This window comes from Gouania willdenowi, chromosome 22, assembly GCF_900634775.1.
Source record: "Gouania willdenowi chromosome 22, fGouWil2.1, whole genome shotgun sequence".
Lineage (NCBI taxonomy): Eukaryota > Metazoa > Chordata > Actinopteri > Blenniiformes > Gobiesocidae > Gouania > Gouania willdenowi.
Window position 1 is genome coordinate 20,761,221 of NC_041065.1, and position 27,730 is coordinate 20,788,950.

Here is a 27,730-nt window from a genome sequence, read left to right on the forward strand (position 1 = left end):
CATTCAAATAACTATTATTGCTTTTCTAAAATACGTAATTGAATATTTTGTTTGAAAACAGAAAATGTTTGAGAACCATGGTATTAATTTATAGTATTAATCACTGCGAGGATAAGATCATTTGTAGGAATTTACCAGTGTCTGTAATTATTGTAAATGGCAAAAAATCTGTTCTTAATACCTTAAGAAGACTGATAGAAACATTGAGGTTAAACAAGATAAAGTTGCTCGAAGGCTTATACTGCTTAAATGGAAAGACTAATACTCTCCAATCGTTTTGAATGTGGTTTGTTGATCTTTTGTCTCATCTAACATTGGAGAAGATACGATATTCTTTAGGAGGTAGTGTCAGTAAGTTTTTTATTCTCTGGCAACCCATCTTGGATCAAATTAAACAGGTGGTTCCCTCACTTCTTCTATCAGAATGATGTCGTATTCATATTTTTATTTTATTGGTAAATTTTTATTTTTTTTAATTTATTTATTTATTTTAAGGTGCAACAGGGTGGGAGTGTTCTGTGGGAGGGGGGAGGGGGTTATTAGCAACAAAAAAAAGAAGACCGTTATATTTTCTTCTCTTCTGTTTTGTATCATGTCTACAATAAAAACACTTAACAAAAAAACAAAACAAAAAAGAAAACAAGATAAAGTTAATTAAGATGGTCCACTTATAAATTGTATCTAATGAGTTAAGAAAAAGACTTATGTAATGTTTGGATTTGGCTAATGTTAGTTATCAGTGGAAGTCAAATATGCAGATGTAATCATTTATGTCCAATGGCTCCTGGAAATTAAAAGTAACAGTTAAAGTCAAAGTTTGAATCCATTATCAAGTTGGTGGAGGTTTACCTCTAAAATCAAAATAAGGCAATATGTCTGCAAGATTTTTTTTTTTAACTCCTTGTTTATTCCTCACAGAGCATGAGCGCAGCTAAGGTCAGACCCGGGGGAACATAACAGTGACTGTGGGCATAGAAAACAAAAAAACAAACCAAACACTGAGTGATTCCAACAATCAATCAAGTCGACAGATTGACTCAACTGTGACTTTCACAACATTGTCAAGAAGCCCATGGCAGCGATCTGAGCCAAGAAGGAAACCACAAGAGCTTCCTCTCCAAGAGTGAGTGAAGACCACATGTACATTGATCACTTCATACGGAGGTGAAACCAAATCTTTTATGTGTCTTGTTTTTCAGAAGCAGAACATCAAAGCACCAGGGGCGGGTGCACCAAGAACTGCTTAAAATACTGCAACATTCTCCAAAATAGGTTGGATTTCCTACTCCTTCACTTTGAAACTACGCTCTACTACAGACAGGTTCTCCAGCTGCTCAACAGAGGTGATTGACCGCACAATATCTGAGGAAACGTGGTGGCTGATGCGTCTGTGGTACATTCTTGAAATGCCAAAGAAACAGGTGCACGCAAGGAAAATCTGATTTCCACAGGAACGTAGTGGCGAGCAACTTTTGCATTTACTTTTAATTTAAACTGAGTTTTACCTTTTGAATCAGAAACAAAAGATTGGTGGGCAGTGGCTAAACCAATGGCTTTGTTCAGCTTCTCTTTGTACATGTAACGCTCCAGCGCGCCAACATACAGAAAGGAAATAAAAGTTCATTTTCTTGCTGTCTGACAAGAAGGTGATTGAAAGGATAACAAATGAAGCTGCCCTTGTGTTTTACACCACGATTAAGTTTAGATCCTGATCCCTTCAGGGTTAACCAGATCTTTTGATTCTGCAAGTGCCCTCCTGTCATAAAACAACTTAAGTCACATGTCATCGACTCAAGGCACTGTGCTTGTGACGACTGACAGAATCTGGATGGATGCATGCAGAATGTAAACTTTCCCAATTTGTGTTTTCCAAACAAACTAACAGAATCACACAAAACTGTTTGAAACCATGTTTCTGCACAATTTAACCAAACTCGAGTGATGAGTCTGTGCTATCTTACATTCTTCTGATTGTGCAGATTTTGCCACTTGTTGGGAATCTCAAGAAGAAGAGCATGGATTTTCTTGGATGTAATAATCAAACTCAAATAAACAGGAGCAGGTGATGCCTGTTGGTAGCATTCAATAGAAAAAAACAGCCACCATCAAAGTGAAGATTCAAACCTTCGATCCTGTGAGAATTCACAAGACGCAAAAGAGAAAAATTAAAAGAAAAGAAAATTCAGTGGCTTCCTTGTCAACGCAAGATGTCTGCATTAGGTTTTTTTTTTTGTCTTTTGTTTTAACTACAGCAAATACAGTCACACGATACAACATCCTTCTGACCTGGCAGGGAGAGAACCCAGAGTGAAACCAAATTTAAAATGAAACCACCATTCTCAGCCTGTAGGGGAGATAAAAATGAAGGGAACGGGTTTTTTCACTTTTTTAAGGGCTGGTAAACTGAGGCGTTGGGGTCCAGGCCAGAGGGATTGGTGTCCATGAACTTAGAGGAGTAATGGGGGGCCACGGGGGTCATGCTGCTGGTGTCTGCTGTGTATGAGATGCTGGGCATGACGGCCATCACTTCGGCAATCTTCTGCTTCAGGTCTTTGATCTCCTGGTCCTTCTGCAGGATCTGACCTGAGAACAAAGAGCGACACGTTACCTCATCAGTGACGTGGTGAAATCAGATCAAATCTTTCACTACAGGAATATTCTGCGAACCTTGTGCAATTTCCAGCTGCCTCTTGGCGTCTCCCAGTGCAGAGAAGAGGTCTAGTTTGATCCTGGTCTCTGCGCTCAGGCTGTTCTCCAGGTGCTGGGTTTTATCCTGCATGGCTGACAGCGCTGACATCAGCACCTCTGTGTCTTTTTCATTTTCCTTATATTTATGAAGCTCCTGGAAAACACACCATAACGTCAGACTGCATAATGACTACCAGGTGTTGACTGTTTTACTTGATAGATACAGCTGAAAGAATTCGTACAAACCTGCACTTTTAATTCCAGCTCTCGGATCTGCTCCTCCTTTAGTTTGATGTCCATTGATAATTTCTTGCACTCTGTTTCTAACTCAGTGATACGTCGCCGCAGCGTTTCTGTACACTCCCCTCTAACAGAGAGAAACATTTCCATGTTAGGATAGAGCAGAGAGCGCTAATCAAGGTTGGGATCAATTACAATTACATCTTCAATTATCGATGTTCAATTACAATTACAATCACAAATACTAAGCCTTTAATAAATACACCCATAAAACGTAACCTTTTTATTAGCATCTCTTATGATAATGGACCAGTTTTGACCCGTGTCTTAAATCAGCTGTAAAATACTAAAAAATCTTATCTATCATCTAATTTCTTTCTCATCTCTTGGTTACCTTGTTACGCTTCATTATCCATAGAAACATATTGGTATTAATGTTTTTAGTTTGGGCGTCAGTCTTTTTTCTGTCAGTATACCCATACATTTATATATTTTTGAAATGGTAAAATTAACCTGAAGAGAAGTGAAAGGTAGTGGGAAAAGTTGAACTGAAACACATGTAGTTAATAATTATTAAAATATGTGTAGGTCATAGATCTGTAACATTGTTCACCATGTTTGTGTTTAATTCAATGGTAATTTACAGTTTTTATAGAATTCCATCCCAATTACATCAATTATCTGAACTCAATTACGATTACAAGAGCAACTGATTTTTTCTCATTTCAATTACAATTATAATCACATCATAATTGTAATTCACTATCAATTATGCGTTTAACATGACAATTGACCCCAACCGTGGTGCTAACGTACCTGGACGCGGCCGCTAATGCTACTGCTCGTGCTGCTGTGGCTTCTTCCAGCTTCTTCCTCTTCTTCTCCTCCGACAGCTGCTTCTCGGCAGTGACTCGAGCCTCCTGTTCTGCTTTGAGCTTTTTCTCCAGCTGCCCCACTGCCTGTTTGTCTTTCTGTTTTGCTTGCACAGCATTATGAAGCCTGGAGCAGACGGACACAATCAATCACAGACATTCAGCATCAGAGAGCACATGTGCAACAAAATAAAAAAAAACACATTCTCTCTGCACAAAGTAATAATTCTGCACTGGGATCTGTGTGATATGCTAACATGCTAACAAGGCAGCATAGCTCACTTGTTCTGCAGAAGCTCGTTCTCCTGGCGCAGTTGGCCCAGCTCCGTGCGTATAGAGCGCTCAGCGGTGCCCAGAGAGCCGATCTGACTGCGTAAGTCCTGCTCCACCTGCCGGCTGGCCTGCAGGTCCGCTTTCAGCTTCTTTACGTCCTGTTCCAGTCTGTCCGAGTGGGGGTGCAAACATTACACACACTTCAGCAAATGGTGTCAACATCAAAAGAAACTAGAAAATAGAAAATAAGTGGTACACCAACCAATGGAGCTGACGTACGATGGTGTACAGTCCATTTCAAAAGTATCTTTCTCATCTTTATCAAACATTTTTTGCAAATTATCTTAACTTAATTCAGAATAAAATATAACTTTTTGTTTTCAAGTAAAATGGGTAAATTCAGGCTCAAGCAGAAATTTTATTAGCATTGTGTGAGTTGGTTAAACAGCATGCATGAATAAGAACACATTATAACTATGGCTCAGTAAATAAAACCTCAATTTAGTTTAAAAAAAAAAAATGAAGAAAATCTGACTTTTCTTGAAAACAATTGTAGGAATTGCAAAAGGGATCAAATAAAGTGAACAAAAAGAAAAAAATTAATAAATACTTGTTCGATATGTGTTAAGATAATATTTCATATTCTGTATTTATACTTTATACTGACCCTGTTTGCTGCTTTTTTAATGCTGCTGGAAACCCTAATTTACCTGAGGAAGCCTTCCCAAGGAACCAATATAGTGCTATCTATCCATCTATCTATTGTAAGTAATAACATTTTGTTTTTCTGATATTTTGTTTCACAATCTATGGACGCTGTTCTGTGCACTTTAGTTACCATTTGTATAATCCATTTCTTTAATATGACATCAGTGCTACTGTACCAACATCCAAAAAGGATTACAATGGCTCTTCTTCTGATTATTTTCAACAGCTCACTCGAGTCAACCTTTGTGGTGAGTGTCTAAAATAACAGACAGGAGGGTTCTTTCTTTTGCTTTCTTTGTTTCACGTTTACACCATATGCTCACATGGACATTAAACAGAACATAATATTTAGGAGTCCATGCTGACAGTTGTCCTCAGCATTCTTATGATTCTTTCATTTGAGTTCATGTTAGTTTCATCAGTTTTTATTACTATTAATTGTATTATTATTAAATTGTAAAAGCAGAACCTAATTTTCATGGGTCAAAATTAGGATATTACCAATCAATTTTTACTTTCATTTAGTGTGAGTTTTTGTAGTTTCCATGGTGTGTACACACATGGAAACCTTTGAGTCCACTCCAGCATGGAAATATATAAATAGGTATAAGGAGATTAATTAGGCTGCGGCCTTGGATGTGAGCGTGTGCTTCTTACCTAACAAGTGCTTCTGGCTTGCTCAGCTGATTGTTGGGGATGCAGTTGTCAGTGGGGTCCCTGTGGGATCCCCCAGACGTTCCCTTTCCCACCGGCAACTTGTGCTTCTTCTCATTCTTCCCCGTAGAGGACGGCTGCGCTGAGGAGAGCACGCTGCCGTTGGTGGCGCTGTGTCCTCGGGGTGAGGAGTTGAGCGTGGCGGCGTTGCTGCCGGCGTTTTTGTAATTTTTGGAGGATGAAGAAGACGAGGAGGAAGAGCAGGAGGAATTGTTGTCCTCTTTGGGCAACAGGTTGTCCGTGCTGTCCAGCTCTGTAGTCAGTCTCTTGTTGTTTATATGGTTCTCCATGTATTCTATCTCCTGAAGTTTAGAGTCCACTGATGATGGCATAATGCTGTTGTGTTGTTTTTTACCCTCCCCACCGCCCCTCCCCTCTTTCCCTTTTTCTCTATACTCTAACTCCGGCAGAGGTGCCGACGTCTTTTTATTGGCTGGGGCGCCGTTCTGTGACACCTGGGGTGTTTCGACTTCTGATATTCCTTTAGCTGCTGCTGCTGAAACAAACAGGAGAAGTGTAAACTATGAACTACTGTACATCACATTATACATAAAATGGGAGCAAATGATGGAAGAACAAAAGCTGTACACATGCAAGGCTTTGGGACAAACTTACGCAGTTAAAATTGAATAAGACCACTTTCATCGTCATTTGGAAGGATCACATGTGAGTTAGGACACACAACATGTAGCTATAACAGCTTGATACTGCTCTTTTATTTATATTGTACACTCAACTTTCTAAAACTTTAGATTTGTCACCATGGCCGATCAAAAGCTGCAGCTATATTTACATATAATGGTCCGTAGTAATCATTGTGTGTATTGTTTGCTTAGACTGCTGAGCAGGTGCACCTGTTACCGCAGGCTTTGTTTAGAAAAGCATAAAGCAGCACATGGAATCACAAAGGCTTGTTTTGACAAAGAATCATTATAAACAAACATGAAGTCCACTGAGAGGAAAAAGAAATCGACGCAGCTATATAACTCTTGTTTCAAAGAGTGATTAAGGATTTATCTAAATGTGCCCAAAAGCTAAAAAAAAAAAACCCGCACCGACTTAAAAACTCAGAATTAACAGAGATGAAGAAAAAAAACCCCATGAAAATACATCATCATTAAAAGTATTTACTTGGAAAACAAAGCCACACTCTATCCAAATAATAAACCACACTATTCATATCATGTGATCATGCTGATTCTCAACCAAAAGATCAGGGTTGAAATTTCCCTCACTAGGTCCAAATATATTAATGTTTATTCATCAGTTCTCTAGCTAAAATCAGGCCCTGGCTTCGCTCTCTTTCTGTCCTGTAATAGTCACACATTAACCCCCGCCTGCACCAAGTTCATTTTCTTATGGAACATGTTTTAAATCCAGACTCTACCAGGTAAGCTGTGCAACGCAAACCACATCCTCTGGAAGCTTCTTACCTTCTTCTGCTTCTCGCTCTTGCCTCTGAAGCATCTGTTGCTCTAGAGGCAGAGCCTGCTGTAGGAGCTGCATGTAAAACTCATTCTCCTTCTGCACCTCCTTCTGCTTTCGCAGGCGCATCTTATAGCTCACATAGCTTTTGAAACCGAAGCCCAGCGTGACCACAGGGTAGCCAATGCTGCAGAGAAATGATCCAATGAAAGCATTTCTTTAGGCTCAGCAATAAAAAAAGGCTTAAAAAAAATGGATATCAAATCCTGTATACCACTAGTGTAGCCTAATTAAAACATAATGCCATTTTTACATTTTCAGTCAGCCAAAAGTCAGAGGCATTGATCTAACATGAACAGGAGGATTAGGAAGCTTACCAGTGCGCAGCAAAAGGACGACACAAGTCCACATGGAAGTTCTTCAGGTCTTTGAATCTGATGGCTGCCTCTATGTACACAAAAAGTATCCACAGAGACACAGTGGGTAGACAAACCCCTCGTTCTGAAAGAGAAGTGCACAGGTCGAGGGTGTTAGAATGAGGCAGGCAAACTGGAATAGTTTTCATGAGATGGACGAATGCCAACGTAGGTTCAAATTTAATAAATAAAGAAAGAAATGTTTGTGACATTGTGATAATAATGAGAAACACCATACCTATCAAAAAATAGAAATATGTGACAGTTGAAATGAAATTGGGTAAATTTTTAGATGTTCTAAATCATCGACCAACAGATGAGCAACCATAATGATGAAGGTACTGTAGATATCAACCTATCAGAGTGATTCCATCCAGTTAACAGTTACCTTAATTTAATAACAGAGAATCATTAAATATGGGTTGACCTTTAACAAAGATATTACGCGTGTAAGAAAAAAATCGATTCGGCAATATATTATTGTATCAATCCAAAAAATGTCCAAATTGATTTTTATTTAATCACGTTTTTTAAAGAAAAAAAAAACATTTATTTGAAGGAACATATGCATAGCTCGTAAATGCCCAGTCACTAGGTGTCAGTGAACCACATCTGACCTTGTTAAACTACATCACTCCTCAATGCATTTTAGCTTGGAAGTTGATTGCACTTTATTTTTATAAAACACACCGAGTGAGCACTTATATGTATGTGGAACTTAACAGAATCCGAATCTGTTGTAGAAGCAAAAGTTAAACTTTTTTTTAATTATTATTATACCACTTGTTTTGATATTAGTCGTTGAATTGCAGTTAGTTACCATTTACTTGTTCTCATAAGTTGAATTTTTTTTTTTTGTACTTGTAAAGGTGAAATTTGTAATTATTGATAGTGTGATATATTGCGATGTATATCATATTGTTTAGTATCTGGATATATATGATATCGTGAAATGCAAACTGTGAATTGTATCATTAGATTTGTGGCAATGCACAGCCCTAGTTGACAGTTAATAATAATAATAATAATGCATAGGATTTTATATAGCGCTTTATCATAGGTTACACATGCTACTCTGGTTTGTGACTTGACTCATTGTCTCTGTGCTTATAAAGCGCTCAGACATTTAGCCATGGCCTGCTGACATGCAGGAGGTATTAATAATCTCTGACATCTATGGTTCTCAATGTGACTGGTGAGAAAAGTTTGGAGAGCTCGAGGACAGGGTAGTGGAAAACACTGGGGACCACCATGAGTGTCCCTCCCCCAACCTTACCTCTAGGATTTCAATCTGACATGAGGCCTGTGGCAAACACTGAGGGATACCCTAAATCAGACAATGCAAAGTGCATTGATCACACCTGTTCTTTCCTGAACTATTAATAGTAAACGTTTTATGAAAGAACGCCAACCAGGGCATTAAAAAGATCTGTTCTATCACTGATTTGCATAAAAGATAGACAATTTCAACCTGATGGCACCATTAGGCTTCCTGTATATACATAACAGACAGTTTATTGATATAAGGTGAAAATTATTAGCTCTATGTGCTTTTATTGTTGGTATGTTGAAGGAAGCATTTAGGCCCACTTTGATGACACTTTGAAATCTACTATTAACATGTTTTGAATTGTTTTTTAAATAACATTTTTTTAAATAATAAAAACCATAAAATGAGGGGACTCTAAAGAAACTGTAGAAAGTGCAAATTCTTTGGAAGCAAATGCCAAAAGTTTACACCAGTAAACTTTAAGTTATAATTATCTGCAACCTAATCTTATGAGATAGAATATAAGATATAGATCAATGTGAGTAGAAACAATAGAAGAAACCAATGAGTAATGGCCAAATTTAGACTTTTGCTCATGCAATAAGCGATGATGTATTTTTTTGATACTATTCCAAAGACTTAGATTTAGACTTGGACTTTCTTTATTATCATTCAAATTTGAACTTTACAGTACAGATAAGAAGGAAATGTCTATGTATTGGCTCGTATTGCAGGATTAAAAAAACAGCAAGTATTTACATGAGGTAAGTAGTATTTAAAAAATAAGGTGCAGATATAAATAGATATCAAGAGGAAAAGCCATGTGTAGGATTCCGATACAGATACGTTTATTGCACTTTTTTATATGCATGTTAGATTGTCTATTTTATCAGTCGGGTGAGGTTATATTGTCTTTTTTACAGTTCAATGAGGTAATCCAATATAATCAAATATAATTCATTTAAATCCATGTTGACAGCGAAGAGCAACAGTGTTAGTGCAGCACACATCACTTAGTCCTGACCAGGTTAGGTGTTCAGCTTAAGTTTAAAATATGAATAATTAAAATCCATAATTCAGACCAAAAACAACACTGTTGTTACAGAGAAGTTAGGAATGAAAGAACACAGGCAGGAAGCTGCTGACACTGTTAATGTGTAAAAGCGTGAGATTATTTATGATCTTAATCCATTGGATGATAAACGGACAGCGCTGAGTTTCACTTTATCACAGCACACACGTGTTTCTATTCAAGTAGACCTATTTATAACACACACTGGAATGACAGCACATTGTTTCACAATCTGTAGTAATGTTCCTGCTAATGCTGTCAGCCTCACTATAGCATATGAAGAAATGAATTAATTAATTAATTACTTCACCCGTCCACACATACGAAGCTACAGATCAGTCCATCAAATGTAAATCTATATCTTTCCTAAATTATGTCTTCGGTAAATGAAAGGATTGAATCGATGTCTAAATATTCTCTCTCCTGTCAGATCAGATCCACACAGTGATGTGTTCACACATCACCTTTTATTGGACAGCTCGCATTCTAAGAGAACTGATTGGTCAGGAGGCGCGACTTTAGCACTCGCTCAGATCTTATCCAGAACAAAACCTGGTCCCGACCAGGTTAGTCGTTCAGCCTAAGTTACCATGGTGATTTAGCTCCGTAAGACGTTAGCCAGCTTCGTAGGACCGCACACACTGATTAAATCCCAGAAGTTAGTGCTATAAGAGGCAATCTGGCTTCGTAGCATAGGCCCAAAGAGTCTTACCTGTGTGCCAAACATACTGCACCCATACATAGGTACTGGCAGCAAAGAATAGCCATTGCACTGGGATGAAGAGGAGGCAAATGATGTCCGACGTAAACGCCACACACACAAAAAATACTGAGAAGGCCTGTGGGGTAGAAGAGGGCAAGATTAGATGAGAAGCAAATATAGATCTTATTACGGTGTTGTGAAACATGACACCACTTAAACCTCAACAATATTCTGAAAGCTACAGGTTGACTGATGAGTTGATAATGAAACCTTTAAGTTAGAGACACAAAACAAACAGCATGTTTTAAAGACAAGATTTAACAATATCTCATCCTTTTTTGCCACGCACACTCCTACACAACATGCTTCAACAAAAGCATTCATGATATGCAAATGTAAAAGAGCAACAATAGACCAAGAATAAAGTGATGACACATAGTTGTGAGGCGGAGTGATGAGCAGTAAGCCAGGTCAGAACTATAGTCAGTGCATCAAAGGAGTGCTTTGATGATTAAATTACTTCAACATGACGTTTGGCTTGTAGTGTCACTCAAATAAACCTGGCTAGTAAAATGTTTCACCATCTGAACACTATGAATGATTGTCCAACTCTCACAAGTTATTCCATTCTGTGATTACTTCTCATTTTATGGATGATTTTAAAACTTGTTTATGAACATTTTAATAATTCATTAAAACTTCTTAGCACAGTCCTAAAAATTGGATTTATTTCCAACCTTTAGAAAACAACCACATCTGTTCTACACACACAATATTTTACAAAGTAACTGATTGCAGCTAGATTGTTCTACCTACTCCAGTTTATAGACATTGGGGATTAATCAATTACTTTTCTTAGGGATATTGATTGCATTAGTGCTAATGTACATACTGAATATAACTGGACAATTCACAGGCAAACTATACGTTTATGGTTACAAAAACATCCTCTCTTCAGGCATTAACTTGGCTTGTATGGAATATTTTGGTAATCGAGTATTCTATCAACATTTCTTTTGATTAATCAAGTAATCACAATCAGTTTTGTTTTTTTTTAATCATCCCCGTAGGGCAATTAGTAATTGGATGAAATATACTCTTTGCTTAGTTAAAGCTCAATTTTAAGTATACAACAGGAAAAAATGACTGATCACTAATAACAAATGTGTTTACTTTTTTTTTTAAAGAACAAAATTATATATTATATTATGTAAAGTAGAATTTAAAAAAATTCCAATATATGTGGAGTCAACCCAATACCACAAAAAATAATTATGGTAAACATTTTAACAGTTTTTTAAAAAAAAATATCCGCATACATTTTTTTACTAAAGGAGCCTTCAAGGCAGTGAAAAAAAATCTGTCAATCATTTTTAGTAATGAAGGTGTTTGAGGAACTCGAGGAATCGTTGCAGCCCTATTTGCTTGACTTCTAAATTTGGGCTTTGGAATCTGGCAGAGGGGCCTGAGCTTGTCTTTAGCAACATTGGCTACTGGCTAGCCATTACCACAAGCGTTAATGAGATTTCACAAGTTGAACATGTTCAGACTTTCTTTCCTGGGCTAAATCTTACAGATGATAGATATGTTTTAGTCTTTTATATTCCAACAGGACAAGTAGCACATACAGTCAACAGTTGCTGATTTGGCATCATTTAATTACTTTAAACAACAGTTGATCTGATGCTCTTTCAAAAGAAAAATCTAATTATAGAGATTAAGAGAAATGATATTGGACCACTTCACAATACATATTCTCTCAAAGTTAAAATAATTTTTGTCCCGATCCCCATGACACATGAACAAGTTAAGAACTAGTACTCAGAGTACCTGTGTGTCTCTGCAGGTAATCATAAAATAACAGCAACAGTAATAACACCATTTGTAATTTCTTACCAGCCCCTGGTATCTGAAGGAGTCGTACACACTCCGGATGAAGAGCCAGAACGGCCAAAGGTACTCAAATCTGAACTCAAGCACAAAGTCTGCCAGTAGCACCAGCGCCCAAACCACCAGGAACTTCAGGTAGAGAAAAGTACTGGAAACAGGAAAAAAAAAAAAAAAAAAAAAGGTGTTAGTAGTTCCATTTGCTCGCCAAACCTCATAACATTTCTGTTACAGAATCAGGCAGCTTTAAAAATAAAACACCATAATATTTACTCTAATCTTATTATTGCTGGAGGGCATGAGTCAAGAAAGTAATATATCTCTATTTGGAGATGAATTAATATAGAGTGCTGGTGAACAATTGGACTGCTTGGAGGTAGCTGTATGTTGCATATTTATTTAAAGTAAGCAGTACAACCATTTCTTTTACACATGTAATAATAGGACACAATGACAGCACTAATAGTTTCAGCTTTTACATGAAACTTTCAAGCTTTCTACTTGTTTTACTTCTTTTTACCTAAAAGAAGCTACTAATGCCAAATTCAACTAATTTTCTGGCAAAGATGCTTTGCATTTTTTGGAAAGTCAAAATATGAATAATCTGAAAACCTGTTTACCGTAGTCAAAACTTGCTTTCCATTAGAGGTGTCACGGTCCAATAGTGATATCGGATATGGGTCTGATAACAGCCAGAAAACGAATATCGGATTTTATTGGACTGCATTTAAAATCACCGATATAAGCGCTCCAATAAAATTTTGCGCTCCAGCACTTCTATCAATAGGTGACTCTGGTTCACACTCCAATAAAGTAACCTACTGTTGCTGACTATTGTTCTCTGTTTGAGTAACATCACTTGATCAAGCCTTTTCTAACATTCCACACTACAAAAAACCTAATAAAAGTATGTATGATTCGTGTTGATATCATATCAGATCAATATCGGTAAAGGCTGATATGCACGGCTGCAATATCGGTATCATATCGGAAGTGAAAAAGTTGTATCAGGACATCCCTACTTTAGATAATCTATTACGTGTATTTTATCAATGAGCTCAGCAGCAGTATCTTACCAATGCTGGTCTTGTTTTGGTATTAAACAATATTTTTTTTAATATATTTTTTAAATTAAAGTCTCGGTATTACATGTGTAAATGTACATGTGTGCTATTGCATTGTCAATGGGACAGCTTTAATACTTGCCTTAAACTGCTGTTATTCTGTAGGATTTTACACTTTAAACACGTTCATTACAGACGGCTACAGTAATCACACAGGCCAACAAATGTCAAAGTTTTAGACATTAAAAATGTAAAATAATCATTTCATCTATCATTTGAAAAATGTTTATTGCAGGAACGTTCCTTCAGCAATGTTTTTGCACATTATTAAAGCACTGAGTAGATGAGATGTTTGCGTTAATAAGGAGCCCAGGTCTGTGACACTGACAGAGAACAATGTGTGGACAGTAATGAGTTGAATTTGCTACAACGTGCTTCGAACACTACTGTCTGTGTGTCACAGACCTGGTGACAGCTAACCTGACAGGCTGATATGGGGCCTAGTGCTACAGTTAGCTTCACAGCTAGCCTTTACGGCGCACAACAAAGCTAAGCTATGCCTTGGTTGGCCAGTGGCAGCTTGTTAGCATCAGCAGCTAAGTTTAGGAAGCTGTTGAAGCGTTGAACGTCAATGCCTGCTGCCCCAACACAGGTCGCCTCTGTCCGGTTACCTGCCGTATATGCCCTCGGTGATTCGGTTCCGTTTTAACGGCCGTCGGAGTTTGCTGCAGTCCGCATTGCGCCGCTTCATCCTCCTCCGCTTGGCTTTGGCCTTCGAGTAACCGCTGTTTTCTTATCCAGTTTTCTCGTGTATTCAGACAAATGATGACAAAGTGAAGTGCGTGCGTTTTACGTTGCTGTTATTATTTTCCTCCCGCTAGAAACAAAGAAATAAATAAAGGACTGTGTTCGGGAACCTCCTCTTTTTCAGTCAGCGCAGGCTCAATGAAAGCACACCGCGCTGTGTTTCTCCTACGTTTGTTTGTGAGACGGACACGGCGTCCAATCAGATTGAAGGATGGGCCTCTCGTATTGATAGACACACAAACCAGCCAATCACTGTGAGCTAAGCCCCCATAATTCAGCTCTCCTACACCAATCACAACAGATGTTCTTTGTGGACAAATCGGGCATCACATATTGACCAATTACCTGATTTATGAGGCGGGGCTTCTTCTAATAAGGGTTTTTTCCGCTTTTGGTTTTATTATGAGAGTTGAACATGCGGTATGTGGGAATACTTTCCATTTGTGTCGCATACAAACTGTGGTTATTTATCTATAAGTGTTTGTGTATGTTGGTTATTGACAGGATTGATTCATATTATGGTTTTATCCATTGCTACTTATTGGGTGTTGTGTACATATTTTCTACTGTTTTTACTTCTCATTTGTTTTATTGTTTTGCCCAGTTTATTTTATTGTAAATCACTACTTTGGTCAGCCTTGGCTGGTTAAACTTGATATGGAAATAAAGCTGTCATTGACATTTGCAATGACAGACTTAATAATAATGTGTGTTTTAAAACCTGATTTATGATGAATGCACAGTGTGCACACATCCTGATAGGATAACTTTGTCTATGATTTAAGGTTTGTTCTTCTCACTTACTATTTGCCAAAATAAAAGTTTGCTTTTATAACATGTATTCGTCTTTCATAGGTCTGTATCAATCACATAACAAACACATGCTATTAAATACCAGAAACACAAAATCACCATGCAGCCATTTAGGAAACCAAACACAACTTGTTTTGAGGTGTTGTAGTAAAATTGGAGGATTGAACAAACAAGCTTTGTTTTCCTTATTTTGAGGCAGTAACACCAAGTGGATTCTGGCCTGTAAACTGTAAATACCAGTAAAATTAATCAACCATATTATGCTGTCACTGGGTGTAAAGGTATTTGTGGTTTCCTTTGATATAAAGTATGGTTAACCATTGGCTCATAAGTCTTCTGTTAGGTGTCAAGTGAGTTAAAATTGCTTATTCTTCACAATAAGTCTTCTCTTAAAAGAAATGCCATAAAAAAGTACAAAAAAACCAATGAGATATACAGTGACTCACATAGAACCTTCAAATTAAAATCCAGCATTGGTGCCAGTTACTCTCTAATGGGACAAAACCTCCTCCTCTTTTGGACGGACGTTTGCACACCAAGCAGCTGATAACAAAACAGCACATGTGTCTGGGGTTACACCCATTTCCAAAGCACCAGTGGCAGCAGTGACAGTTGGAGGAGGCTCCAATGGCTCCCCAGTACGCACCAAGTCTTCGCTCCCGCCTGGGGCCTCTGCTGTTTGTCCTGCAAACAGGGTTTATTCTCATTTTTGCTTTCTGTGCAGAAGTCGATAGCAATGTGAACGTGAATGGCAGCACCTTCAAGGACTCCTACACAGGTGAGGTAGTTTGGGTTGTTGGAATGAAACTGAAAATCCAAATGTTGTCTTTTAGGTATATTATCTATTACATCAAATATCTAATGTCTTATAACAGTATTATAAAGGCAGTTAGAACTTCTGAGTATTGATAAGGTTTTTCATCAAACTCAGCCAATATCCATCCATCCATCAGTAAAATGCCTGTATCTGACCAATCTCTGCTCCATTCCTCTGCTTACAGACTTCCAGGACGTGAATGTGATGGTGATGTTTGGGTTTGGCTTCATGTGCACCTTTCTAGTCAGGCATGGCTTCAGTGCTGTAGGCTTCAACCTCCTTGTGGCTACCATGACCACTCAATGGGCCATTATACTGAACAATGTGGAGTCCTGGTACTACAGCGGAAAGATTAGACTTAATATGAGGAGGTGGGTCACATCATTTTAATCTGGGTCTGTTTATCTGTTTGTGAGTGCATATTAAACCATTTGGAGCATATGCACCTTCTATCTGGCACCACTACTTCCTGACTATGGGTATGACTTCCTGTTTAATAAAAAAAAAATAAATGCACTCAAGTCCTTTTTATGAAACTACACATATCTGGATGTGGTACACAAAGAAACCCAACTTCCTTTCCATTCTATCACAATAAAAGCCCTTAATACAGTGGTTCCCAAACTTTTTTATATTACAAATTTCTGGCGACCCCAAATTTTTATTTTTTTTTCTCTAAAATTAATTATTTGATCATGCTTGTTACACTGTTACAAATATAGAGTAGCCATTATTAGTGCACAAAGTGACAATATGTGCCAGTTCAGATATTTTTATACAAAACCTTTTTGGAACGAAATTTATATTTGAGAAAGTAGTATAGCATACAGTTGTTTGACATTGTGGTGTTTTAATTTGAAAAAGAATAATAAATATTTAAGCTCTTTGAATTTTCTGCCTCTTCCTGCACTGTATATCTATTTCTGTGATACTATGTATTTGTGTATATATATATACGTGCAAAATAGATATAGATAAATAAATAAACAAGATAAAACAAACTAAAAATTATAATTTTATGCTGCAATTTGTTTTGTTTCTAAACATTTCAGGCAACCCCATATAATTTCCAGGCAACCCCACATAGGGTTATGACCCCAAGGTTGAAAAACACTTGCTTAATAGATCTATACACTATGCAATTGTTAAAAACTTTAACTTTGGTTAATGTCAAATACTGGATTCAGGTTTTCATTGTGCAGAACTGATTTGTTTCCAACAGTTTGGTTGTTGCTGAAATATGCACAGTTTCTGCCCTCGTCTCCATCGGAGCCGTGCTGGGAAAGACCAACCCTGTGCAGCTCGTCTTCATCGCCCTGCTGGAGGTGTCAGGCTTTGTTTTGAATGAATGGCTCCTCCTGAATCTCCTCAAAGTGAGCAAACATCTTCTTTCATGTTGTCCACAGATTTGTGAGTAGGGCTGAACGATTTTGGAAAATAATCTAATTATTGAGGATTTTTTTTCCTCAATATTGCGATTGCGATTTTTATATGCGAAATATTTTTTTCAAGGGCCTCTTGTCATGTATTTTTCAATGAACACAAGCAATACATCAATCTGTTTCATATTAAACAATTTCAGATTCATTTAAACTTTAAATAAATATAGAATATACGTTTTAAAGCACAGATCACAACAATAAAGCAAACAAATTTGTGGCTTTACCTCTTCAACATATCACTTCACATTTCATGAAACATGTAAACATGTGGACTGCACTTCTTAAACACTCTCTGAACTTAACAGGACAGTACAAGACAGGACAAGAAAAAAAAAACAAAAAACATAAATAATAAATAAATTATAAATAAATAAAATAAAATAAATAATAATAATAATTGCAGCTTTTGCGATTACAAAATCGTGTGATAATATCGCAAATACAGTTAATCGTTCAGCCCTATTTGTAAGTTAAGTTAAGAATTGTTTGTTGACACTCATTTTTCCTCGCTCTAGGTCCGGCCTGGAAACAGTATGATGCTGCTTCACATATTTGGTGCTTTCTTCGGACTCACGGTGACCTGGATCCTTTACAGGAAAGACTCAGAGCAAAGATTTGAAAAGGAAAAAGCTGACCACAAATCAGGACTATTCTCCATGTTAGGTAAACAACTAGACCTATTAGTTCATGTAGTTTTATTGGGATAATACAAAAAAAATTGTATATTTGATAAGTTAGGCTGAGAATTATCGTACATTTCAAGTAAATTTGTATCCTCAAACCTGATATATCCTACTCAAGTAGAAGTACTGTTCCTTGATTTAAATTGTACTCAAGTACAAGTAAGGAATACATAAAATAATCAAGTACAAAAAGTAAAAAGTAGTTAAATTACATAGTACTCAAAGTAAAAGTTACTAGTTACTTTCACCACTCGTGTTTCATTTAGTTAAATGTACATTTTTATTTATTTTTTTAAACAAAATAACAAAAAAAAAATTACATTCAAAATAAAATGCTATGGCTTTGAGTATAGATACATTTATAAACTCTAAAACTGAGAAAATAACCTCATTCAATGCTATTTTGGCGCCGTGTGTTACGTTTAATCTGGTTGGTTGACTATGTAGTAATGGTTGGGTGTAGAAATGTAACAAATTACTTCTTTTAAACATACTTAAGTACATGTAAAAGTACTGATTTAGAAAGTATCCATAAAAGCAACTCAATTACAGTAATGTGAGTGCTCGTAATCTGTTACCTGCACCTCTGTCTTCCATAGCTTGGTAAATCCACAGCCCTTTATGTGTTACTGGTTTTTTCCTCTATGTTTACCAGGGACTGTGTTTCTCTGGGTGTTTTGGCCCAGTTTTAACTCTGCTCTCCTGAGTGGGCGATCTCCTGTGAGGAAGCTGGAGTGTGTGTGCAGCTCCTACCTGGCCCTGGCTGTCAGTGCAGTGACAGCAGCTGCTGTGTCAGTGATCTTCAATCCAAAAGGGAGGTTCAACCTGGTACGATCTGACACATGATATGTGAAAAAAAAAAAACAAGATCCACCATGAGTTAATGTGAAAAGTTTGGACTCATAATGTTAGAAGCCATTACTGATTGTTTTAAACTGTGTGACCAGCTTCACTTGCAGTCATGCATTCTATCTGGTGGTGTGGCTATTGGAGTTTCTATGCCAGTGGTTCTTCAGCCTTGGGAGGCCATGCTTATTGGGTTTGCTGCTGCCATCTTATCAACCTTTGGATTCCACTTGCTTCAGGTTGGAACCACCATAAAACATGGAAATTGTGTACTTTTGTTAATTCATCCAAAAAGGGCTTTGAACTCAAGATCATTTCTGTTTTTCCAGATCCACATGCTGCTTGCATTTCAGTGCCACGACACCAGAGCTATTTTAAGCACACATGGACTCCCTGGTCTGCTGGGATGGCTCGCACACTTCATCCTGCTGATCAGACAGTGTGATGATCACACAACGTAAGAACGCAATGAATGCGCATATGACAGGTGTCAGATATAAAGAAAAGGTGATATGTGGAATTGGCTGCTTATCCCACAGGGCCGTCCGGTTTGCTGTGTTTCACATTTGCACCCTGCTGATCACCATCACTACCAGTTTGTCTATGGGAATCCTGACAGGTACCACTGCACTATGCTGGGACAGTTTAAAATGTGTCACATTCAGGGTTTCAGTTACAATTACCCATGCAAAATTACGATAACAGTTACCAGAATTTTTTCCAATTACAATAGTTTTTTTTTTAACATCAAAAAGTCAATTACAAACACATTCTCAATTAAAATTAATGACCCTGAAATAAATAACCTAATAAAAGTTAAACGGCTCCTAAATCAGCTGTAAATTACACTAAAAACTAATATCTATTATCTAACTTATTTCTTATCTATTAGTTGACTTGTTAGGCTTCCTAATCAATGAAAATATAGGTTTTAATATTACGATTACAACGGCAACAGATTTTTCAAATTATAATTACAATTACACCATCATTTTAATTAATTATCAATTACACAATTACAATATAATATATCTAATATGAACATTTAAACTCAAAGTGTAATTGTTTTTCATTTGCGTACAAAGGGGTTACATAACATACTGTGTATTAATGCTTATGTTACATTTCTAAAGGGTTTCTACTCAAGCTAAAGATCTGGAGGACTCCCCAAAACAAGAAGTGCTTTGATGATCAAGCTTTCTGGGAGGTAAGCAATTCATAGCACCTGCATAAAGCTCAGGTACCAAAGCAGCCCATTACAGGGATTGTTTAGACCCGTAAAATTCATTTTTTGCACATAAAACCCCATAAAATAAATGTCTTCAAATAATATGAAGCATATCTAGACTTGCTCTTCAGTTAAACTACAGCCTATGACAAACATGGAAAATGGCCGCCCCAGAGGACACATGCCACCATGGGTCCCAAAGCAAATGCACAAAAATACTGAAATTTACTTTAAACACTTACAAATAACCACAAAGTAAATTTTGTTTTGCTATTATTTTTGAAAGCCAACTCTTAAATATTGATTAAAGAATTTTTTTTTTCTTCTCTTTTTCAGTTCCCACACCTGGCTGTGCACAAATAACGTATGGAACCCATATGATTCTGGAAGTGCTGATTGTACAATGATGCCGATGTCTGACTTTGTATTGATTTAGTTAAAAAAATAGAACATTTTAAATATCAATAATGCAAAAACAATAAATGTCCACACTTATTTACTGCTTAATATTTTTTTTATTTTGCTAAAATTGTTGGAAACTGTTTGGCTGAATGGAAGCTAAATGGAAAAACATTACCTTAAAACTCAACTTTCAGTTCAATAGTGAAGAACTCGAAGACATCTGGGGTGGAAAAAAAAAGAACAGTACAACAGAAATCTGCATTTCTGTACATACTTTAATAATTTAGGTTATCTTTTTTTAACAGGCAGTTCAAATTGATAGGTTTTATATAAGTAAACCTCCCCAAGGGTTAAACAAACAGTTAAAGTTAGCAAAGCTTATGAAATACACATTTGGATATACACAGTGACCGTTGTAACAACATGGCTATGCAGTATGTGTGCAAACAGGGCCGTTTAAAGATGGGCCGCACTTGAAAACATCCAACCTCCCCTGCGATCTATGAAAACTTGTGCTTCGTTATGATTTAGCTACTTAACAGCAAACTATATAAATTAGAGATGTTATTTTTAAAGCTAAAAAAGTAGACATATATTCATAGAAAGTGAATAATGACTGAAGCACGTTGTCTTTTACAGTAGAAAGAGCCGAGTGTAAACAAGTCTGTCACTGCCAGAGATCCTCTGTGCGTCCAAACTTGAAGACCAAACCCCTGAAATGACAAAAACACACATTTATATTCACAAACTAATCAGAATAGGATAAAGCAACAAGCTAACTGTGGATGGACGTCAGGATTACCCGAAGAAAATGAAAGCATTCTGGAAGAAAATGGCGATACCGGGGTACACAGGCTTTTCTGCAAGGAAGAAAATGTCACATATTTACTCCGTGTTCACTGACGTAATTAAGATCACGTGAGTAATGCTGTTATCTTATTATCATGGCACCAGTTAGTGGGTGGGATGTGCTGGGGTGCGTGTGCCCTCTTCGACACACGTCAATAAGGCAAAAAAATAAATAAAAATGGACCACACCAAAAATGTGTTTTTTAACAAACTATAGGCCTCATCACTGAAGAAATGCATCCACAGTCAATGCATTTGATAAAGTGAAATCAGGCGGCTGGTCATAATATTATGACTAATATTCAACTATTGCATCATGCTGTTCTTGTGCTAGCAGCCGTGCCTCAGTGAAGATGAGCAGGACTTACTGGGCACGACGAACCCTCCAAACAGAATCCACATGGAGGCAATGAGGGAGCCGAAAGCCAGCATGAAGCCAATGAAGAGCCACACTCGAGCGCCTGCAACAGCAGATAAGAAAGTATTCGTTATTGGGCTCTGCCACAGACGCTGTTTGGGTAGCTTTAATGTCACTGCACGTTTACACATAGATACATCTAAATTATGGCTATAAGAAGTGTATGAAACATACAAAACCGTAATTATAATATAAATGTTATTTTAAAAAGTTTTTCAATGGCTTTATAATTGATAAAGTGGGGTTAAAAAAAAAAATTCATAAGAAGTGAATTAGTCAACCTCACCTGTCTGTCCGAGGCAGCCCTCGCTGTAGCTGTCTCCTCTCACTTGGCCATTTGAAACTGCATTTATCCTGGATGGACCGAAAAAATAAATAAAAAACACATCAGCAATGACTAAGCAGGATTTGTTCAAGTCTGTATTTGTCCAAAAACACAAAAATACTGTAAAATGCAGCTGCTCACAGCTTTAAAAATGGAAAAAACTGAAAAGTGTGGCATGCAAAAGTACTCAGACACCCACATCTATAATTTGTTGAGTCATTTTTCGCTGCAATCACAGCAGCAAAGCTTTTAGGATCTATGTCTACAAGCCTAGCACTACTTTGTTCAATAGCTCCAGCTCAGTCAGAATCCCGGTGACATACAATTACATTTATAACGGGACAAAACGTGGAAAACTTCAGTGGGTGTGAGTACTTTGGCAAGCCACTGTAAAAAAAAACATCATAATAATCTTTCAAAACTGTCAGAAAATGATTGCATGCCATCTTAGCATTGGGAATGGAAAACTGTCTCACAGTGAGACACAAGCCTATTGATTTATATATAACGCCCCGTTTTGTTACTATTATTGTTCCAACACTAACACAGTGTGAACATGAAAATAAAAATGTAGGTGATCTTACATGAGAAACGCCAGAGTAGCAATGACGCCGCATGTATGATAGGCATGATGAAACTGTCCCTCATCAGGATACTTCACTGCTGCATCGATGATGATCCACCAACCAGTGAAGAACTGAAAACAAAACATAACTTGTTAAACAACTTCACCACTGGAGTGTTCATGGTCGACTCTACGCAAAGAGATGAAGTCAAGCGAATGTTACCAGAACTCCAGCAGCGACTGAGGCGATGGTGTTTCTTCTCTCGCCCCAGTCCACGTTACACTCACAGTCTCCACACCTGATTCCATCCAGAAACCCCGACATGGCTCTGAAATAAAACGCACCACAATAAAAATGTGTTTTGCCACATGTAATTTTTTATTCAAAAAAGCACAAAAAAAGGTTGTTTTTTTTCACATTTAATAACATTGACAAGGACAACTCATTCTCCACAAAGGCAGAGTGAAATTACTTTTACAGTCACCTCAGTGTAGCTTTAGTCTATTTAATACATTGTACATATAAGTGTATAACTATATATACTACTCAGCCATTGCATGTTGACCACGTCTCCTTCTTTGGAGATGCTTCAAAAGCAATAGAATGAGGAGAAAATTATGCCAGTGTCTAAAAAAGAACTAATTATGCAAAAGAATAGTGAACTGCTGAAGAAGAAGTGAAGGTCAACTTAATTAGTTACCTCCAGGAAAATGAATGAATGAAACCATTTACATATTCAAACAATATTTACACATGTGAACAATCTAAAGTCCATTTTGTAATCTACAGACATATTTTTTTTCCATAATTAAGAAGACATGGATGAGCAAATGACTTAGATAATACATTTTAAATAATATCCCGTTATTATTAACTATCAAATTAAGTCTCTGCAACACTCAGATTCCTATACGTGGCCATTTTTATACCTCAATCATCAACTGACAAAGAAACGTACATATTGCCTGACATCTACAATAATTCAACATGTGGAAACTAAGAGAAAGGATTTCATTGAAGTTATTAGTGGTAATAGTTTTTAGTAAATCCACAACACAATCCCCAAGTCTAATAAATGTTTGTTGTGTGTTTTTTTTAATTGGAAGTGTCCCATAGTGTATATCTATACACCAGCAGTCTATCCGTACAATAGATGAAGTAGCCTGACTCAAGGATTCTTCCTTCCACTGCCGTGTGTTTGAATCCCACTTTCAATTTTTGACATACTGTATATATTTTTTCATTTTAACATATTTAACACGGCAAATTACGCCTTTATAAATACATATACGAAAAGAAAAAAAAGCCCCAAAACATTTTAGGGTATTTCCTGGGTTAGGGCTAAAATAAAAGGGTTAGCGGGGTAGCTAAAAATAAATATGAGTTTAAATAAAACTGACGGAACTTTAAGTCACGTGGTGCACCTAACACGTGACCTAATCTGGCCAATGAGAGGATAGACTGCCGTTCTATTGACACGTATTTCGTACGGATAGCCACTGCGTCATAATTGTATATACAAAACTTGGAAATTGTCCAATTGTATAATAAAAACAATCTAACATATCTAGTATGCAAAATTTAGTATACAAGCACAACCTATGCATGTCCTATTTTTAAGATAGTTTTACTGTCTTTTCCACTGTATGTGTATGACTTTTACAGTTTATTGACTTAGTTAAAAGGCCGGTTACTAACTTCCTTATGTCCTAGCAATAGTTGGATTATTGTCATATATACACACAGATATTTTAAACTTCTAATCATGGGATGAATCCCAATAACCGTGTTCCTTTGCAGTAGCTTTAGCTTGCATTGCGAATGATGCTGAATCCCCTGCCTTGTAAACACACATTCCCAGGACCAAACAACCAATCCGCTAAAAACAACTGAATATTTATAGTCTATTTACCAAATTATTAGATTGTGTATGAGGCTAAAGAGGGCATTGAGAATGTTAAAGGAATAAAAGCAGCGTGTCGTCGTCTTCTTTTGTTCATCCCTTTGGTGCTAGCAAACATTTCCTTGTACGTTTTTCTTCTTGCAACGAAGTACTTCAATATGAAACAAGAACTGAACCATTTAACCCAGTAACTAAAAGAAAGGAGCAGAGAGTCGGTAATATGTGTCTATGGTGACATTTTATGTGTAATTCCTACCTTTTGTTAATGTTTTTGATGTGGCTCCGTTTGATAAAAACGAGTTCACTTCCGACACCGCTGTCACACGCATGCGCAGTGTCCCCGAACTCTTGACGCGAGAATCTCACGTTCCATGATGCGTTCAAGTATCTTTATTTAAAATTGTATTTTTTTTAAGCGTATATCATCCTACAACTGACAACCATGGTGGGCCATTCAGTGTTTTAGCATGTTAACATAAGCATTAATTAAATACTTGAATCAAAGAAATAATAAATAGTATTAATCTTTGTTTATCAAGTCTATCTTGAATTTATGCAGTCACCATTTGCTGTGTTTTTGTCTGTACTGACACCTACATATCCAGTGTATAGTTTGTGAAACATTGCAAATTTAATTGGTATTTCATAATCACTGTTTTGTGTGTTATTTAAATAATAATCAGGACAGTGGGTTAAAAATATGAGATCTTTTCCTTTATTGCCCAACAGATGAAGGATTTTTCTTCCAGCCTTGTGAGTGTCACATGAGTGCCTCAGGGCATTCGTCTTCAAACAGAGGATCATGAGAAACATTTGGTTCTGTAGCATCAGTATCATTAGCTTTATTGATTTTTTTTTTTGGGAAACGACATTCAACGTGTTAGCGTAAAGCATACATTTAGAAAAAACATTGGAAAATTATCTTAGTGGTCCATGAAAATATGTAGAAGTACATATCTGTGTATTAGTCAGTGCAGGCTGTGGAAAGATTTGCTGATTCCTGGACTACAAAGAAGGATTCAACGTGTGTGGTACAGAATGTCATGTTAGCTATCACATTTTAGGCTTTTATTGCAAACAGAGCCATTCTTCTTAGAAGATCCCAAGCAACTGCAGGGCGATGGCTATGGACAGGCCAATGACTCCCAAATATCCAATGTAGCCATAGGCACCATTCATCCTCTTTGCAGGATCTAAAAAAATAATAATAAAAAACAAGAGCGAGCAAACAGTTAGTGTAACAAATAGATTTTTATGAATAAATATAACCTGTAAACTAAAATACACTTAATAAACGATCATCGACTTATATTTCATATATTAGAGGGCACTTACACATTAAGAAAACGTTACGTTAATACGCAAATCAGTAACGTAGAATGTATATATGATAATTATGAACATTGGTTATTTAATATTGGTGCACACGTACACACAATACTGCGATAGCCTCTTATTATACCTGAAGACAAGTTTTATTAATCCTCCCTGTCGCCTAGTCATCTAGCTTTATCAGCTTTTATATTTGCTGAGATGTTGCACACTTTGGCCTTGTGTTCTAAGTCCAGCTTCCTGGCTTTATTGAGTTTGCAAGCTTGTGGTTGAGAAATGTATTTAATGGGCATTGGTCTGAAAGCAGGAATATGGGCACATCTAATCTTTAATTATTAACAACAACAAAAAAAATCACTCAGATCATAAATATTCATAAATGTCGTGTAGAGAGACACTGGCAAAAAAAAAAAAATGTAGGCCTAAAAGTCTCATTTCAGGCACGGTTTATGCAGTTAATGAACAAACGTGAGTAAATGATTGTCTGTGAAACCCCACTCAAGCTAATCTCTGTATTGTGATGTAATGATTAGAAGTGCTAAAAACTTACAGATGTCAAAATCCCAGTAGAAAGAGAGACTAACTAAAGTTATAATATCTTTATAGTGGAACTATTATCGCAAACTTAAAAGGTTTCAAGTTAATGTTTCAATTGAAAGTTAAGTCAATGAAATTACACTTATCACAAATGTTGATAACAGTGCAGCAATATCTGAATGTTACTACTCCTTTATTTTGAAAGGAGGACTAGAGGTTAATAAATAGCCCAATTATCTGTCTACTTTCAAAAGCCTCTATTTGAGCTTAAATGTTTATCTTATTACAAAATCACCATGTCTATTTCAATTTACAGCTTGTTTTGGATCGGTGTGGTCCTGGCATAAGCTGTTAATAATTTCACGGTAATATAGTGTTGACATAATGTTTTAACTATTATTTGCATTACAGCCAGTGATAATTTTGGATTCCAAGTGTCATATTAAATACAAATGACAATATAAAACTTACTTCCAGTGTAGTAGCCCCAAGCATAGGAAAACCTGCTGGTTACCCAAATAAATCCCAGTACGGAGGCAGCAACCTGGGTAAAAAAACACACCATCAAGACCAGTTGAGTTAAACATTAATGGCTTTTTTTTTTTTTTTTTTAATGAAAATATGCTTAATCATTATTACTGTGGTTTTTATCTCGACAGATAAAATAAAATACAGGTCCCTGTGAAGTTAACCAAAACTAAAAAACGAATGCAGCCATTAACCAAAAAAGATTAACCAATGCTAGGAATAATTTTGCCTGTAAAATGTTGTGTACCGGGTAAACAAGAGCTGCAATGGTCTGGAAAACAAGCCACTGAGGATAGACTTCAAGTGTGTTCTGATGAGCCCTCTGAATACAGTTGAAAACGTTTTCCTTGTCGCTGTACATTGTTGGGTACTGAAAGAAAGAAGTGTAACAAACACCAGAAATTAGCAGGAAATCCAACGGTTAAATGCAAATAATGTAAAAGTAATATTTTAATGGTTTTTCTACCTTCACATCGTATTTTTTCCTGGCAGCTCCAACCTTGACGCCTAAGTACGACAGCATTATCCAGCTGTAGACGTAAATCAGGATAACATAGCCGAAGTTAGCTGGCACAAAGGTGAGAAGCTCCATTTTCAGAAGGTTTTTACACAACTGTGCAGTGTGCAACTGGCGCAACAAACGAAGGCGGACTCGCGTGACAAGAAAATCCAGAGAAAAACAGGAAGTTTACGTAAGTATCGCGAGATCTCAGGATTCATTCCGTCCTCTTTTGCCGAGTCACCACACCTCTCTTTTTTTCCCCTTTTTTTTTATACATATCATATCGCAACATTATATACAATAAATAAATAATAAGAATAATAACTTTTAAAAAAAACAAATAATACAGTGACAATTCACATAATCAGATATCACAACAAAAAGGTGCAAATTGTGCTAC

The 27,730-nt window shown here is 36.8% G+C and overlaps 4 protein-coding genes across 5 annotated transcripts; 1 reads left to right on the forward strand and 3 right to left on the reverse strand.

The window, feature by feature from the left end:
- Positions 1 to 616: 616 nt before the first annotated feature.
- maco1b (macoilin 1b) lies at positions 617 to 14,299 on the reverse strand. 2 transcript variants are annotated; one of them, XM_028438638.1, is made up of 11 exons: positions 14,004 to 14,083; positions 12,278 to 12,419; positions 10,391 to 10,517; positions 7,298 to 7,421; positions 6,929 to 7,107; positions 5,439 to 5,991; positions 4,083 to 4,241; positions 3,745 to 3,927; positions 2,935 to 3,055; positions 2,668 to 2,842; positions 617 to 2,583 (listed from the first exon to the last, which is right to left on the reverse strand). In XM_028438638.1, exons 1-11 carry the CDS (start codon positions 14,081 to 14,083, stop codon positions 2,381 to 2,383), a joined length of 2,046 nt encoding a protein of 681 aa, XP_028294439.1. In that variant the 3' UTR covers positions 617 to 2,380. The 2 variants fall into 2 exon arrangements, with proteins under 2 accessions (XP_028294439.1, XP_028294440.1); XM_028438639.1 differs by having other exon boundaries at positions 2,381 to 2,583; positions 5,439 to 5,988; positions 14,004 to 14,299.
- Positions 14,300 to 15,545: 1,246 nt separating this feature from the next.
- On the forward strand, positions 15,546 to 20,443 carry rhd (Rh blood group, D antigen). Its single transcript, XM_028438783.1, has 10 exons — positions 15,546 to 15,730; positions 15,954 to 16,140; positions 16,992 to 17,142; positions 17,727 to 17,874; positions 18,550 to 18,722; positions 18,842 to 18,979; positions 19,070 to 19,197; positions 19,280 to 19,359; positions 19,874 to 19,947; positions 20,305 to 20,443. The coding sequence occupies exons 1-10, from the start codon at positions 15,580 to 15,582 to the stop codon at positions 20,329 to 20,331; spliced, it is 1,257 nt and encodes a 418-aa protein (XP_028294584.1). The 5' UTR covers positions 15,546 to 15,579; the 3' UTR covers positions 20,332 to 20,443.
- Positions 20,444 to 20,627: 184 nt separating this feature from the next.
- On the reverse strand, positions 20,628 to 24,829 carry tmem50a (transmembrane protein 50A). The gene is made up of 7 exons (XM_028438784.1): positions 24,688 to 24,829; positions 22,751 to 22,856; positions 22,547 to 22,659; positions 21,924 to 21,991; positions 21,588 to 21,680; positions 21,173 to 21,230; positions 20,628 to 21,083 (listed from the first exon to the last, which is right to left on the reverse strand). The coding sequence occupies exons 2-7, from the start codon at positions 22,850 to 22,852 to the stop codon at positions 21,038 to 21,040; spliced, it is 480 nt and encodes a 159-aa protein (XP_028294585.1). The 5' UTR covers positions 22,853 to 22,856; positions 24,688 to 24,829; the 3' UTR covers positions 20,628 to 21,037.
- Positions 24,830 to 25,130: 301 nt separating this feature from the next.
- mgst3b (microsomal glutathione S-transferase 3b) lies at positions 25,131 to 27,507 on the reverse strand. Its single transcript, XM_028438160.1, has 4 exons — positions 27,295 to 27,507; positions 27,076 to 27,198; positions 26,772 to 26,844; positions 25,131 to 25,624 (listed from the first exon to the last, which is right to left on the reverse strand). The coding sequence occupies exons 1-4, from the start codon at positions 27,418 to 27,420 to the stop codon at positions 25,524 to 25,526; spliced, it is 423 nt and encodes a 140-aa protein (XP_028293961.1). The 5' UTR covers positions 27,421 to 27,507; the 3' UTR covers positions 25,131 to 25,523.
- Positions 27,508 to 27,730: the final 223 nt, after the last annotated feature.

Bases quoted from the DNA above. Each gene is read 5' to 3' on its own strand.
- maco1b (XM_028438638.1), bottom strand. From the start codon at position 14,083: ATGAAGCGGCGCAATGCGGACTGCAGCAAACTCCGACGGCCGTTAAAA. The intron at 7,108-7,297 runs GTAAGCTTCCTA...ATTTCTCTGCAG, and splicing joins CGTCCTTTTGCTGCGCACTG to CATTGGCTACCCTGTGGTCA. The intron at 5,992-6,928 runs GTAAGAAGCTTC...TGTTTGTTTCAG, and splicing joins AGAGCGAGAAGCAGAAGAAG to CAGCAGCAGCTAAAGGAATA.
- rhd (XM_028438783.1), top strand. From the start codon at position 15,580: ATGGCTCCCCAGTACGCACCAAGTCTTCGCTCCCGCCTGGGGCCTCTG. The intron at 15,731-15,953 runs GTGAGGTAGTTT...CTCTGCTTACAG, and splicing joins CTTCAAGGACTCCTACACAG to ACTTCCAGGACGTGAATGTG. The intron at 16,141-16,991 runs GTGGGTCACATC...TGTTTCCAACAG, and splicing joins ATTAGACTTAATATGAGGAG to TTTGGTTGTTGCTGAAATAT.
- tmem50a (XM_028438784.1), bottom strand. From the start codon at position 22,852: ATGTCGGGGTTTCTGGATGGAATCAGGTGTGGAGACTGTGAGTGTAAC. The intron at 21,992-22,546 runs GTAAGATCACCT...CGGTCCATCCAG, and splicing joins GCTACTCTGGCGTTTCTCAT to GATAAATGCAGTTTCAAATG. The intron at 21,681-21,923 runs GTGAGGTTGACT...CTGCTGTTGCAG, and splicing joins GGGCTGCCTCGGACAGACAG to GCGCTCGAGTGTGGCTCTTC.
- mgst3b (XM_028438160.1), bottom strand. From the start codon at position 27,420: ATGGAGCTTCTCACCTTTGTGCCAGCTAACTTCGGCTATGTTATCCTG. The intron at 27,199-27,294 runs GTAGAAAAACCA...TCTTTCTTTCAG, and splicing joins GGAAAAAATACGATGTGAAG to TACCCAACAATGTACAGCGA. The intron at 26,845-27,075 runs GTACACAACATT...TTTTTTACCCAG, and splicing joins TTGCAGCTCTTGTTTACCCG to GTTGCTGCCTCCGTACTGGG.